Genomic DNA, 12,724 nt, shown 5'->3' with positions numbered 1-12,724 from the left:
CATGCCAGCACATAGTAGCAATAAGTGGCAAATGAGGTTTTTCTTTGTAGAAACGTTGAAGCGCCCTGCCAACTCACCTATTTCTCACAGCCATTTTCAGTTGTCCAGCCTGTTATTTTGGATATTTACGCTAGTACATACGGTACACTACTCTGCCTCTGATTGGTTAGCCTCCTTGCATTCCATAGATTCCAAAGCAGCAGAGAGCAGAAACTGTCGGCAGAAAGACAGACAATGTCAGGTCTTCCATATAAAAAACCTCAGGCACAGACAAGCAAATTTGAACATGGCACTTCATATCAAAAAGGTTTGTGGACCCCTGGTCTATCATGGTCTATAACAATTCAGTTAGCAGGAATATAGTAATGTAGTGCTCATTCTGTGAGATTTTTTTTTAAAGAATAACACTGTTACACATTGAGAAATATGCAGGGTTGCATGTACAAAATATACAGCACATTTCAGGAAGTCCGGTCTGCAGTCAGTTGCCACCCATTAGCAAACGCTGCTTATTATGTTGGGCTCAGACTACACAATATTTTTTGTCTTTCACAATGTCTCCATGTCAGACGAGGCAATCATTCTGCCATACATTTGTGACGTGTCTTGGCCGGGAGAGTGGCAACACTACAAATCTGATCCTCACCAGGACTGAACGACCCGCACGCCCATTTTCTCACGCAGTGAAAAACAAAATCACAATTGATAACCTCACGGAGCGAAAACATGACTGACAGAGCATGGGCAGGCAAGACAGCCAGCACAGCGCCACAGCAGAAATCAAGAAATAGCCTATAGGTTACAAAATCTAGCCTGGTATATTTGTAGCCTTCAATAGATTATGTAGCTCAGAGCATGCTGCTGCGGCTCTCCCTCTTCTCTCTCATGACGCAGACAGAGTGAGTGAGTTGCTATGGTTACTCGTCGTAATAGTCAAACTGAGAAAATAATTCAGCCTGATGAAAAGACTAGCATGCCAGTCTGTTCGTCAGGGTGTCGTGAGGCGTCCCAGGCGTCCCGACGCTGGTCTTTGATTATGTCACACTACAAGAGGTGAAGTCGTTCCAGATGGTCATGTCCGGGCCCGACGATGGAAATGTGTCACGCGCAACCAAATCGTTTTGATATTGGGCTGAATTTGTGTAGTCTGAGCCCAGCATTAGATCTAACGTTAGTTTCATCCACAGGTCTAAAGGACAGAACACACAGGATGCCGAACATAAGCAGAACTGAAGCTTGAGGCAGGCACAAGCTGATCTGACACCTGACCGTTCACACAAGAAGTCTTCTCTTTTCCTCTCAGGGCCTCCTCGGCGCGCTTTGAACCTGCCCACAACTCCCATTGACTTAATGCCTGGCAGGTTCAAGCTTCACGTGTCACGCCTGGAAAATAGGACTGAATCCTGAACGATCGCTCCAGCGCGGCTTCGACGTTGCTTCGGTGTGGCGTGGCGTGGGGCTGGTGTGAACGGTCTCACCTGTTAACAAGGACTCAGAAATGAAACTGCGTGGCTTCAGCCTGGCTTTGGCGTTGCTTCGGCGTATAGTGTGAATGGCCACTAAGGCCATTTACACATTCTAAAACATTGTTTTGCCACAGCTTTGGCAAATACAGTATGTTGCCTGCAGTCTGATATACGTTAGCTGGACCTGCATGTTTAGCTCATAGTAGTAGGCTACTTTGGTGATAGTGAAATTCCGTTTGACACAAGATGCATTTTACGTTTGATTTGTCAGCCGAGCCGTGTGGGAGTCTTTTAAAGTGAAACGAGACATTCAAAAGCCCAGTGGTGTCTTCTTATCCATCACCGCAATGTGAATTACACAGCAGCAGCAATCCCTGACGCTGCAGGTTGAGTAGCCAACTAAGGGTGCTTAGAAAACTAGTGCAAAAAGTAGACAGGGACACGCACATCCAAACTGGGCCACACTGGGCCAGGGTGCTGGATCAAAAGGTTAACTTACAGTGAAAAAAGAACGATCCGCACACCAAGAGCGCTCCCATTGGGGTTTTTTTATTTGCAAAACAGCGTGACGTTTCGGGCCACACCGGCCCTTCCTCAGACGCTGCGGATCGTTCTTTTTTCACTAGAAAACAAACTAGCACATGGTTAAAACATGATTTACAAAAGATGACACATTATGCTCTGAACTTAACGTAACATACTGAATGTAACTCTTGCCTATTGGTCACATCTCTGCATCCCTTCCTCCCCCTCTATTCTTCTTTCTACATCATTATCTATCCATTCATCAATCCAACCATCCCTCCTTTTGACCCAACTATCCTCCATCTCTACCCCTGAATTCCATTCATCCCCCCCCTTCCTCTCCTTGCAGGCGATTGGTGGACACAGAGGATGAGTTGAGTGACATCCAGTCGGACTCTGTGCCATCGGAGGTACGTGATTGGCTGGCGTCCACCTTCACCCGCCAGATGGGCCTGATGGTGCGACGCAGCGAGGACAAACCGCGCTTCCGCAGCATCGTCTACGCTGTGCAGGCTGGCATCTTCGTAGAAAGGTTTGGTCTGCTTTATGCCTACAGTACCATACACTAGAAAACTGAGGAGAGGTTTGGTCTGCTTTATGCCTACAGTACCATACACTAGAAAACTGTGGAGAGGTTTGGTCTGCTTTATGCCTACAGTACCATACACTAGAAAACTGTGGAGAGGTTTGTCTGCTTTATGCCTACAGTACCATACACTAGAAAACAGTACCATACACTAGAAAACTGAGGAGAGGTTTGGTCTGCTTTATGCCTACAGTACCATACACTAGAAAACTGTGGAGAGGTTTGGTCTGCTTTATGCCTACAGTACCATACACTAGAAAACTGTGGAGAGGTTTGTCTGCTTTATGCCTACAGTACCATACACTAGAAAACAGTACCATACACTAGAAAACTGAGGAGAGGTTTGGTCTGCTTTATGCCTACAGTACCATACACTAGAAAACTGTGGAGATGTTTGTCTGCTTTATACCTACAGTACCATACACTAGAAAACTGTGGAGAGGTTTGGTCTGCTTTATGCCTACAGTACCATACACTAGGGCATTCACAGACTAGTCGACTAGAAAAACCACTAGTCGACACTGTGCTTAGTAGTCGACTAGTTGTTTTAGCAAAAAAAAAACATTTTTTTAAACGACTAGTCGACTAGTCGACCACCTTTAGGGACGACTAGTCGACTAGTAAAATTCACTAGTCGTGAATGCCCTACCATACACTAGAAAACTGAGGAGAGGTGTGTCTGCTTTATGCCTACAGTACCATACACTAGAAAACTGAGGAGAGGTTTGGTCTGCTTTATGCCTACAATACCATATAAAAGAAAACTGTGGACAGGTTTGGTCTGCTTTATGCCTACAGTACCATACACTAGACAACTGGAGAGGTTTGTCTGCTTTATGCCTACAGTACCATACACTAGAAAACTGTGGAGAGGTGTGTCTGCTTTATGCCTACAATACCATACACTAGAAAACTGTGGAGATGTTTGTCTGCTTTATGCCTACAGTACCATACACTAGAAAACTGTGGAGAGGTTTGGTCTGCTTTATGCCTACAGTACCATACAGTACACTAGAAAACTGAGAAGAGGTTTGGTCTGCTTTATGCCTACAGTACCATAAATTAGAAAACTAAGGAGAGGTTTGGTCTGCATGCCTACAGTACCATACACTAGAAAACTGAGGAGAGGTTTGGTCTGCGTTATGCCTACAGTACCATACAGTACACTAGAAGACTGAGGAGAGGTTTGGTCTGCTTTATGTCTACAGTACCATACACTACAAAACTGTGGAGAAGTTTGTCTGCTTTATGCCTACAGTACCATACACTAGAAAACTGTGGAGAGGTTTGGGCTGTTGTATGCCTACCATACACTAGACTAGAAAACTCTGAAAAGACTTTTAAAAGACTAAAGTCTGACACCCTCTCACATCCATCTAAAGACAATGGTCCCTATCTGGTGCTGGGCGGTCGCAAACACAAACGCAAGCATCATCTCTACCTTACAACCTGCACACTTTCCAATTTAACGCCATGTGCCCCCGCCGGCAAAATACCAACTGGCTTTACGTCTGTGTGTGTGCCCATTGGTGTGTTTGTCTTAAAAGGAGGTGTGATCAAGCGCATTACTGACACATTGCTATTTTCAGGCTTTTGGAAAGCGCTTGTGTTTGGACCAACAAATACCTTAATTAAAGACTGGCACAGTATATCCCTGCTATCTTCTAAAGTACAAAAAGGCTGTGTTTTTGTGTCTTGATGTGTTATTTCTGTCACAGGATGTACAGACGGACCTCCAACATGGTCGGCCTCAGTTACCCTCCCAACGTCATCACTGTACTCAAGGTACATAAGGTGCTCTTATGACATCACTTATGACATCGCTATGACATCATCAGTGGTCTTATGACATCACTATGACATCATCAGTGGGCCAAAAATGTAAACAGAGAACAGAGCACATTGCCCACATGCTCCCTTTTATATAGATAGATAGATAGATCGATCGATCGATCGATCGATATTCACTAAAGTGTAAAAGGGCTCTAATCAGAATCAGAATAACTTTATTGATCCACGAGGGGAAATTGAGTCATGCAGTTGCTCACACTCAGGGAGGGAAAAATACAAATATTGAAACATTATAAGAGGCATATGAATAGACCACGACCAATAGGCTACGGGCACATTAACCTGCAACATGGTGGAGAGCGTGGAGCTACCAGCTGCCAGAACCGCGCCACCCCCAGGCATTCCCAAATCATGTGGTAAACAGTTACAATCAGTACACAATGAGCATGTCGGGTCAACCTTGATCTTCATAATAATAAGCTTGCACTGAGTTATAATGTATGTCCTGTGGATGCAATTGACATAGATCTGTTGTTGATCTGTGCACCTGGAAGACTGGTTTACATTTACCCAAACCACATTCCAATCAAAATCTGCATCCAGATCAGGGATATCGGACCGCCAGATAGAGTCTAGTGACAGGGGAGAGCCCTCTCGCGTGCCCCTACCCCCACATATTATTTCAAGCAGTGGATCATGTGCTCTCAACTGGACATGCCAGGGGACCCCTTAGGTCTTCATGGCCATGCTTAACTGCAAATTAAAAAAGACAGTGGAATGCTGTAAATTAAACTGAATTGACAAATCTTCCAAGGAATGCAGACCATTGTTTCCAAAAATGTGCTTACATTTGCGGATCCCCCTATGGTACCATTGACGGCATTGACCAAATATAATGGGCTGCTTACCAATCAATATTCCATCATTATTGAAGATAGGATCCCAATCAAAAGAGACACCACACAGCCTTGCAGCTGCTCTCCAGACCACGATCACCTGAGAAATAATTGGGCCAAAGCGATTGGTTTGCGGTTGTGTTGGAAAACAGCACTTCGTCCAATTTTAAAGGGAACACCAAGCCCTCCTCTAGGGTTTGCCATGCCAACTTAGTTTTGTCATTATACCAGATGGCCATGGATGGAGCTGGAGGAAATAACAGAGGAAGAGGTAAGAAAAATCCTTGTGGCGCAGAAACGCTCTAAGGCCAGGGACACCCATGGCCTGGACACAGATTTCTTAAAAACGCACTCTGTCGCTCTAGTAAAACCTATCACCATATTGGTGAATCAATCGATTAGACTAAAGGAGGTACCATCATCCTGGAAGGTGGCCATTGTGACCCCAATTTTTAAATCTGGTAGCAGGGTACAAGTGGCCAACTACAGGCCAATCACCATCCTACCCACCATATCTAAGGTTGCTGAAAAGTGGGTGTCGAAACTCATGATTAAACATCTTGACAAAGGTCACACCCCACTCCACCCACTACAATTTGGCTTCTGTGCTCATCACTCCACCGAGTCAGCTAACTGTGTTTTCATTGAGAAGGTTAAGCACATGCTGGACAAAAACCCATATGTTGGTGCTGTGTTCCTGGATCTCAGGAAGGCATTTGACAGTGTCAACCATCAAGTACTCCTGGCTAAGTTATCTCACTTCAATTTCTCTGCTGATACTATAAAATGGTTTAAGTCCTACTTAACAAACCGAAAACAGTGTGTCATGGTTGATGGTGTCAAGTCCCCTTTTCTTGACAACCCAGTCGGTGTGCCACAAGGATCGATCCTTGGGCCATTATTAATTTCCCTGTACATCAATGACCTGCCGGACATATGCCCTGACTTCAATGTACAGATGTACGCTGACGACGCGGTCATTTTTGTACATGGTAAAAAAAACGACCTGATCTCCTGTAATCTCACAAATGTCTTAGACAAGGTCCAATACTGGTTGCAAAACACGTGCCTGCTGCTAAATACAAAAAAAACTGTATGCATGATGTTCAGCAAACGACCAGTTGGCATCACAAGGTCCAATGTGTTTCTGGGGGGGGAGGAATTGGAATTGGTCTCCCATTTCAAGTACCTCGGAGTCATCTTGGACTCAAACCTTTCCTTCAAGAAACACATCAAAAAAATGAAAAGCACAATTAATTTTAATTTAGTTAATTTTAGACAAATCCGGCCTTTCTTAACAGTTGATGCAGCTAAAACGTATCTTCACTGCATGATATTCTCTCACATTGAATACTGCTTCACAAACTGGTCGTTTGCAGGTGCCACTGTTATAAAACCTATTGAACAGCTTTATCACAGAGCCATCAATGCATTTGCTAGAAAACCATTGTCATACCACCACTGTAACATTCTGGAACAACATCTCTTTCTGAGCTTTGAAAATCTCAAGGTCTTAAAGAGTGCTTGTTTTTTCTACAAATGCCTACATGGACTAGCTCCCCCTCCTTTACAGGAATTCATCCATAAAAACAGAATCACTGGACTTGGCACCAGGTCAGACACCAGAGGTGACTGCAAGGTCCAACGTAGACTGACCACGTTTGGTCAGAACGTCCTGTCAATAAAAGGCAGCCAAACGTGGAATCTCCCCGTCTCCATAAGGGACAGCCCCACCCTTGCTACTTTTAAAGGTAGACTTAAAAAATGGCTGAAATCCAACCAGTCATGTGTCCACAGGTAATATGCTTTCTTCTCATTTTTTGTGTATTGCTACTATGTATTTTTATTTTTTGTAAGAGTAATTGCTGCTATGTATTTTAGAGTGTATTGCTGCTACTTATGTTTTATGCATTTTTGAGTGTACTGCTGCTACCTATGTTTTATGTATGTTTTACTATGTTTTACGTTTTATGTTTCTTGTGTTTTATGTTTTTCGGGGACAACGGATGGAAATGAGCCTCGTGCTAAATCCGGCAATTTTTACACTTTTATTATGTTCCAGGTTTTATTATCTGTTCCATGGTTTCTGTGTTCATTAATTTTGCACTGTCCCGTCCAAATAAACAAATAAATAAATAAAAATAAAGGCCCAGTAATACAGCTTAACATTAGGGAGGGAAAGCCCCCCCGCCAGTCTGTCACGCTGTGTTATACTGTGGATAGCTTGAGGCGAGGGCGCTTGCCCTTCCAAACTAATTTTGTAATCGCTGACTGTAGCCTGTCCCAGAAATGAGGAGGTGGTGGTAAAGGCAGCATTGAGCTAACACATTAATTTGCGGCAGCACATTGCTGAGTGCCGTGGGCAAGCAGAGGGACAGAGTGAGACAGAGAGAAAGAGAGAGTAAGAGAGAAAAGAAAGATGGAGAGAGCGAGAGAGGGGAGAGAACGAGAGAGGGAGAGAATTGGAGGATGAACCAGTTCGGATTCAGATAAACCATTAGAAACTAACAAATTTTGGTGCTGATGGAACAATATTCCATTTGAAACACACCAAAGGGCTGCCGCACAGTTACGCAGGGAAGAGGCAATATCCCCATGGTGCTATTATGTCCCAAAGCGTGTGCTTACTTTAATTAGTTGTTTCATTCATATAGGCTAGCCGCTATAACATACACATTTAAAAATATTTGTTTCTTTAATAGGGTAGGTATGTGTGAGATTTTAATTCTAGACTATTTCAATAGCCTATATCAGAATTCTCCACTCTGGTTAAGCTATTGACTGCGGTCACGCCATCCGCGCTGTGGAGAAGCTGGTCTTGCATGCGTGTAATTGCAGGGAAAGAGGTTACTATACTGGCCGGCACAACTTTCTCAAAAGTAATCTACTGTTATAGGCCTACACCTAACACCACAGACCTGTATGGTCGGGAATTATGTAGCCTAATAAAACCATGACAAACAAATTCTCATTTTCAAATCAAGGTGTGTGTTTTTTTTCTGCAATGTAGGCTATAGTTGAAAATAAATGTGGCATTCTGAAGAGGCGGGGGAGTGTGTGCGCGGTTTTGGAGAGAGAGGGACCATGCCATGCGTAATGTATCCAAGCAAAGATTTATTGCATTGCACAAAGAATAATGTGTGCGCTCAAGCACAGTTGGGTTTTTAGCGGGAGGCAGAAATCCTCCACTTCCCACAATGCACTGGGCTCGTGGTTTTCTAATAAGTCCACGCCCAGCCGGCAGGCCCTGGGGGCGCTTGGCTAAAACATTATTCACGCAATCTTGCTATTACTCAACTTTACTTTGTTTGTTCATCAAACGATAATGGCAAGGGTTAAATGTGTAGTTAGCGCGTGCATGGCGAAGAAGAGGAGAGAAGCAGAGGAAACGGGCAAAGCGCTTATTTCACATTGTTTCCCAAAAGATTGAGCGCTACGGCTAGCCTAGGTAGCTAGCATCAGCATAGGGCTCCATTAGCTAGGACCTGCGAGTTTGCATTAGTCATTTCAAAGAGGACTATCAACGTTCTTTTCTAGCCACGGAGACAGCTCAGAGTCAGAAAAGACTGAGGGAAGACGGCTTGCAATAAAAATCTACAGCTCTATGTCGATAGCTGCAATGTACATATTTTATTCATTTTGATTTCGTTTTAAAATGCTTGATTTTACCTGTCTTGTTGGGGGTTCCTCTGCCTTTCCGACATGCTGCCACTCCGAACGTTAACTTCCATTATTCGGACTGGCGGTCGTTCACCTTAGAAGCCGCAATGCCGACCTTAGGTTTAGGCGTGGGGGTGGGAGAGGTTAGGTTTTGGGTTAGGGTCTGGGGGAGGTTAGGTTTAGGCATGGGGGAGGTTAGGTTTGGCGTGGGGGCTGGGAGAGGTTAGTGAAAAACGGGGAATATAGACCCCCTTTCGGAGTGCCGATATTTCGGAGTGGCAGAACGTCGGAGTGGCAGCACGTCGGAGTGGCAGCATGTAACCGTCTTGTTGTCTTCTCACCATCATCGCTGGCCAGCCTCCCCTCACTACCAGATTCACTTTCCAGGACTTGGCATATATCATCAATTTCAATTTGTGAATTATAAAGTTATATATATAGATATTTATTTTTTTACATTACTTACCACAGCAAGTCAAGGATTTGAAATCATTCAAATATGTTTTCATTCAGATGTGAATTCAATCAATAAGTAACACAATGACAGAATGTGGCTATTTTGGTCATGGGTTTCATACACTTTCTGTAATAAAACATCTAAAGCAAAAATCTGATCAGATGGGGTGCTCTGGGACATAATCTTATCAAATGAGGGTCAGGGGTCTAAGTTGGCACAGTTTAGGGGTCCTTGACATGAAAAGCTTGAGAACCACTGTCTTAGAAAATGCAGTAGGATTTCTATGACAAACTGATCTGTGATTTCTACTGGCATAAATGAAGACATTTTATAGGTTGGTGTGAAAATCAACAGATATGCATCCCATGTGTTTATACTTTGTTTTTACAACAGTAAAAAGTTCATGTTTCTTTGGTTAATACAGTAGTATTGATGCAGGTGCAGAAAGAATACATGCCAGCAATAACTGCTCAAAGACCTCAAAGAATCTACTGCATCTAATGTAAATATCAACCTATTGGCTACAGATTTTACAACCCCATACCGGCATGACTGATTAAAGTGGTAAATAACCAAAGCAACATATATTTGAAATTTTAATACAGGTTCTGACAATATATAAACACTATGTAAAATATAATAAGATGTAGCCTACATAAAATGAAAATGTATGTCTAGCAAATTCTAAGATTTCGAAAATGTTCTTCTATGTCATGGATTGTTTGCTGGAAGCCACGGTATTGTTTTATCAGGTGAAGGGTACATGGATCGCCTACACAACACACTGGCAAAACAATACGACGATGCCCCTCTCTCTTGCACTGTAGAACCCACTGGAGGAAATGTCGATAGGCTATCAGGCGACACTGTCAGCAAAAAAATAAAAACAATCAAAGAAAAAACAGTATTAGAATGGCAAGCCTATTTTCAGTGTAACGTTTGACTTACATACAAATGTTCTGCTAAATATTATTATGCAAAAAAAACGATTGGTTATCATCATAATCTACTGCTAGCTATCAGGACTAACTTTACACAGACACCAAAACAGTAGCCTATAGTAACGTATTGTTACACGTATCGTTGTATCGCTATGAAAAACATAACCACATAATTATTTAATTTATTCCCAGATGCCACTATTCTAAGACCAAAACAGTATAGTAATGTATTACACGTCCTACAGTACTTACTCGATGCTGCTGGCCTTTGCTGTCTCTTCTAGTTTATTTTCCGTCTCCTCACAAAAGTTTCTCAAACCCAACGATCCATGGTCCAAAACTTTGATGCAACGTTACACATCCCTCTTGTTCCTCGGCATATTCTGCGACTTCTTCAAGAAGAAATTGGCCTCTCGCTGTAGCCGAGCGATCCATCGGAGCACATTTGCGGCAGCGGCACGATGCAGAATTTGTCCCCGCACAGGGACAAATCCTTCTATACGGCGCAATTCCTCTGCACTGTAGTCTGGCTCATATAAGTAGCCCTGAATGTCAGTTTATTAGCACACTTTGAAAATCGTCTTCATCCATATCAAACTCTTCGATTTCATCCGGAATATTTCCTTCAGCCATGGTTCAGTCGTAGTAGCTTTGCTTTAGCAGCTAAGGTAGCTAAGTTAGCTAGCAGTCAATGCGGGCAGAAAAGATGGCTGACGGAGTGTTTTGATTTCGGAGCTGTGGAGGCGCGTGGAGGCCCCCTAGAGGCGCGCAAACACACAAAAGAGTTGTAGTTTTAATCTACAGCTCTTCCGCATGAGTGGTACACCGCTCTGACGCGGTTGTGATGTAAAACGCGTCAGAGCGGTGTACTGTGAATGTGAATGAAAAGGGAGTATAGCCAAGAGGGTTTACTGAGGGGAGGTAAAGGCTGCCCATCTACTCATACTACTGACATTGTAAGGATACAAATCTGGTTGAAAACCGGTAAAGCCATCCTTTAATGGGGTGTTGCCAGGTGGTTTAGAGTCTCTGCTCTTATCCAATATCTAAATCTGATAGGTTTGCAACAAATCAATTCCACAGCCTTAAGCTATGTTCTATGAACCTCCCAAACACAAACATCCTGGAGGTTCATACAAATAGCTAGACAAACAGAGGTGCATTTGTCTGACATTTCTGACAAACATGCCAATGAATAATGCTTTGTGTGTGTGTGTGTGTTGCAGCATGTAGACACATGGTCATTTGATGTGTTTGCTCTGAACGAGGCCAGCGGAGACCACGCGCTGAAGTTCATCTTCTATGAGCTGCTCACCAGATACGACCTCATCAACCGCTTCAAGGTATACCACACCTTCTCCACACCATTTCCTTTACCTGACACTCCACACCAGAGGTGGGAAGTAAGTAACAGGTACTTATTCTGTACATTGTTTTGTGTGCAAACATTTTTGACACCCAAAGAAATGTTAACATTCCAATGCAGCTAGGGATCTGTCATGGTGTTTCTGTGCTGTGCTGTCATTCTCCCAGATACCTATCTCTGCCCTGCTGTCATTTGTGGAGGGCTTGGAGGTGGGTTACAGCAAATACAAGAACCCCTACCACAACCTAATGCATGCCGCCGACGTCACACAGACTGTGCACTACCTGCTCCTCAAGACTGGCATGGTGGTAAGTCTCCTTTTTACTTCATGCTTATGAAAAACACACATGGAAAGAACACTCATATAAATCATAAATGCATTGAACTGATACAATCAGAAAGATATTTAGGCCACAATTTCATACAATGATGCAGGTAGCAGTTAGACTTCAAACATCGTCTCAACTTTCATTTTGCCATTATACAGATGCAGCAATCTTCAATTGGTGCAGGGATGGGTTGGGATTACATAATCAGATTATGAAAAATAAGTAACTATAATCAGCCCAGATTACTTTAGGAACATGTATACTCTAATACTCTAATATACTCTCAGATTCTAGTTAAATTTGTCAAGGAAGCTTTATTACATTTTTGATTACATCTTTAAATATGGCAGTTTTCAACCCCCACTCTTGAGAGCTCAGTAGCAGGACAGTCAGTGGACAGACAGTTCCCTTTATCAATACAGACCCCTGCCTTCAAAATCAATCACAAGTCAAAATCTGAACCCCCTCCCCACTCAGACTAGTCTGAGAGCCACACAGTGGTGGTGATCACAGCCTGCACATTTCCAATCTGGCTGCTTCTACTAGCACAAAAGACCGGTACTTACACATACCCCCTGAACCTGTCTTCCATTGTCAGACAAATGGCCTATCAGGTGTAAGGGATGTAAATCAGATGACTCTCTCACCCCACCTTGTATTGTGAAGCTAATTCCCAGACTAGTCGTTCATTCCATTTAAACTGGGAG

At 43.3% G+C, this 12,724-nt stretch overlaps 1 protein-coding gene across 1 annotated transcript in view; it reads left to right on the top strand.

Moving 5' to 3' along the window:
- LOC310799437 (dual specificity calcium/calmodulin-dependent 3',5'-cyclic nucleotide phosphodiesterase 1A-like) overlaps positions 1 to 12,724 on the top strand; it is a gene marked incomplete at both ends in the record, with an annotated part of 131,599 nt that overhangs the window by 56,551 nt on the left and 62,324 nt on the right. The window contains 4 exons of the mRNA XM_083662019.1: positions 2,341 to 2,523; positions 4,296 to 4,362; positions 11,549 to 11,665; positions 11,856 to 11,996. Of these exons, the coding sequence (XP_083518145.1) occupies positions 2,341 to 2,523; positions 4,296 to 4,362; positions 11,549 to 11,665; positions 11,856 to 11,996 (508 nt within the window). The remainder of the gene's footprint in view (positions 1 to 2,340; positions 2,524 to 4,295; positions 4,363 to 11,548; positions 11,666 to 11,855; positions 11,997 to 12,724) is intronic.

This window comes from Poromitra crassiceps (genome assembly GCF_964638095.1).
Source record: "Poromitra crassiceps genome assembly, chromosome: 2".
Classification (NCBI taxonomy): Eukaryota; Metazoa; Chordata; class Actinopteri; order Beryciformes; family Melamphaidae; genus Poromitra; species Poromitra crassiceps.
The sequence above is the reverse complement of the archived record's forward strand: the minus strand, read 5'-3'. Positions and strand labels throughout refer to the sequence as shown.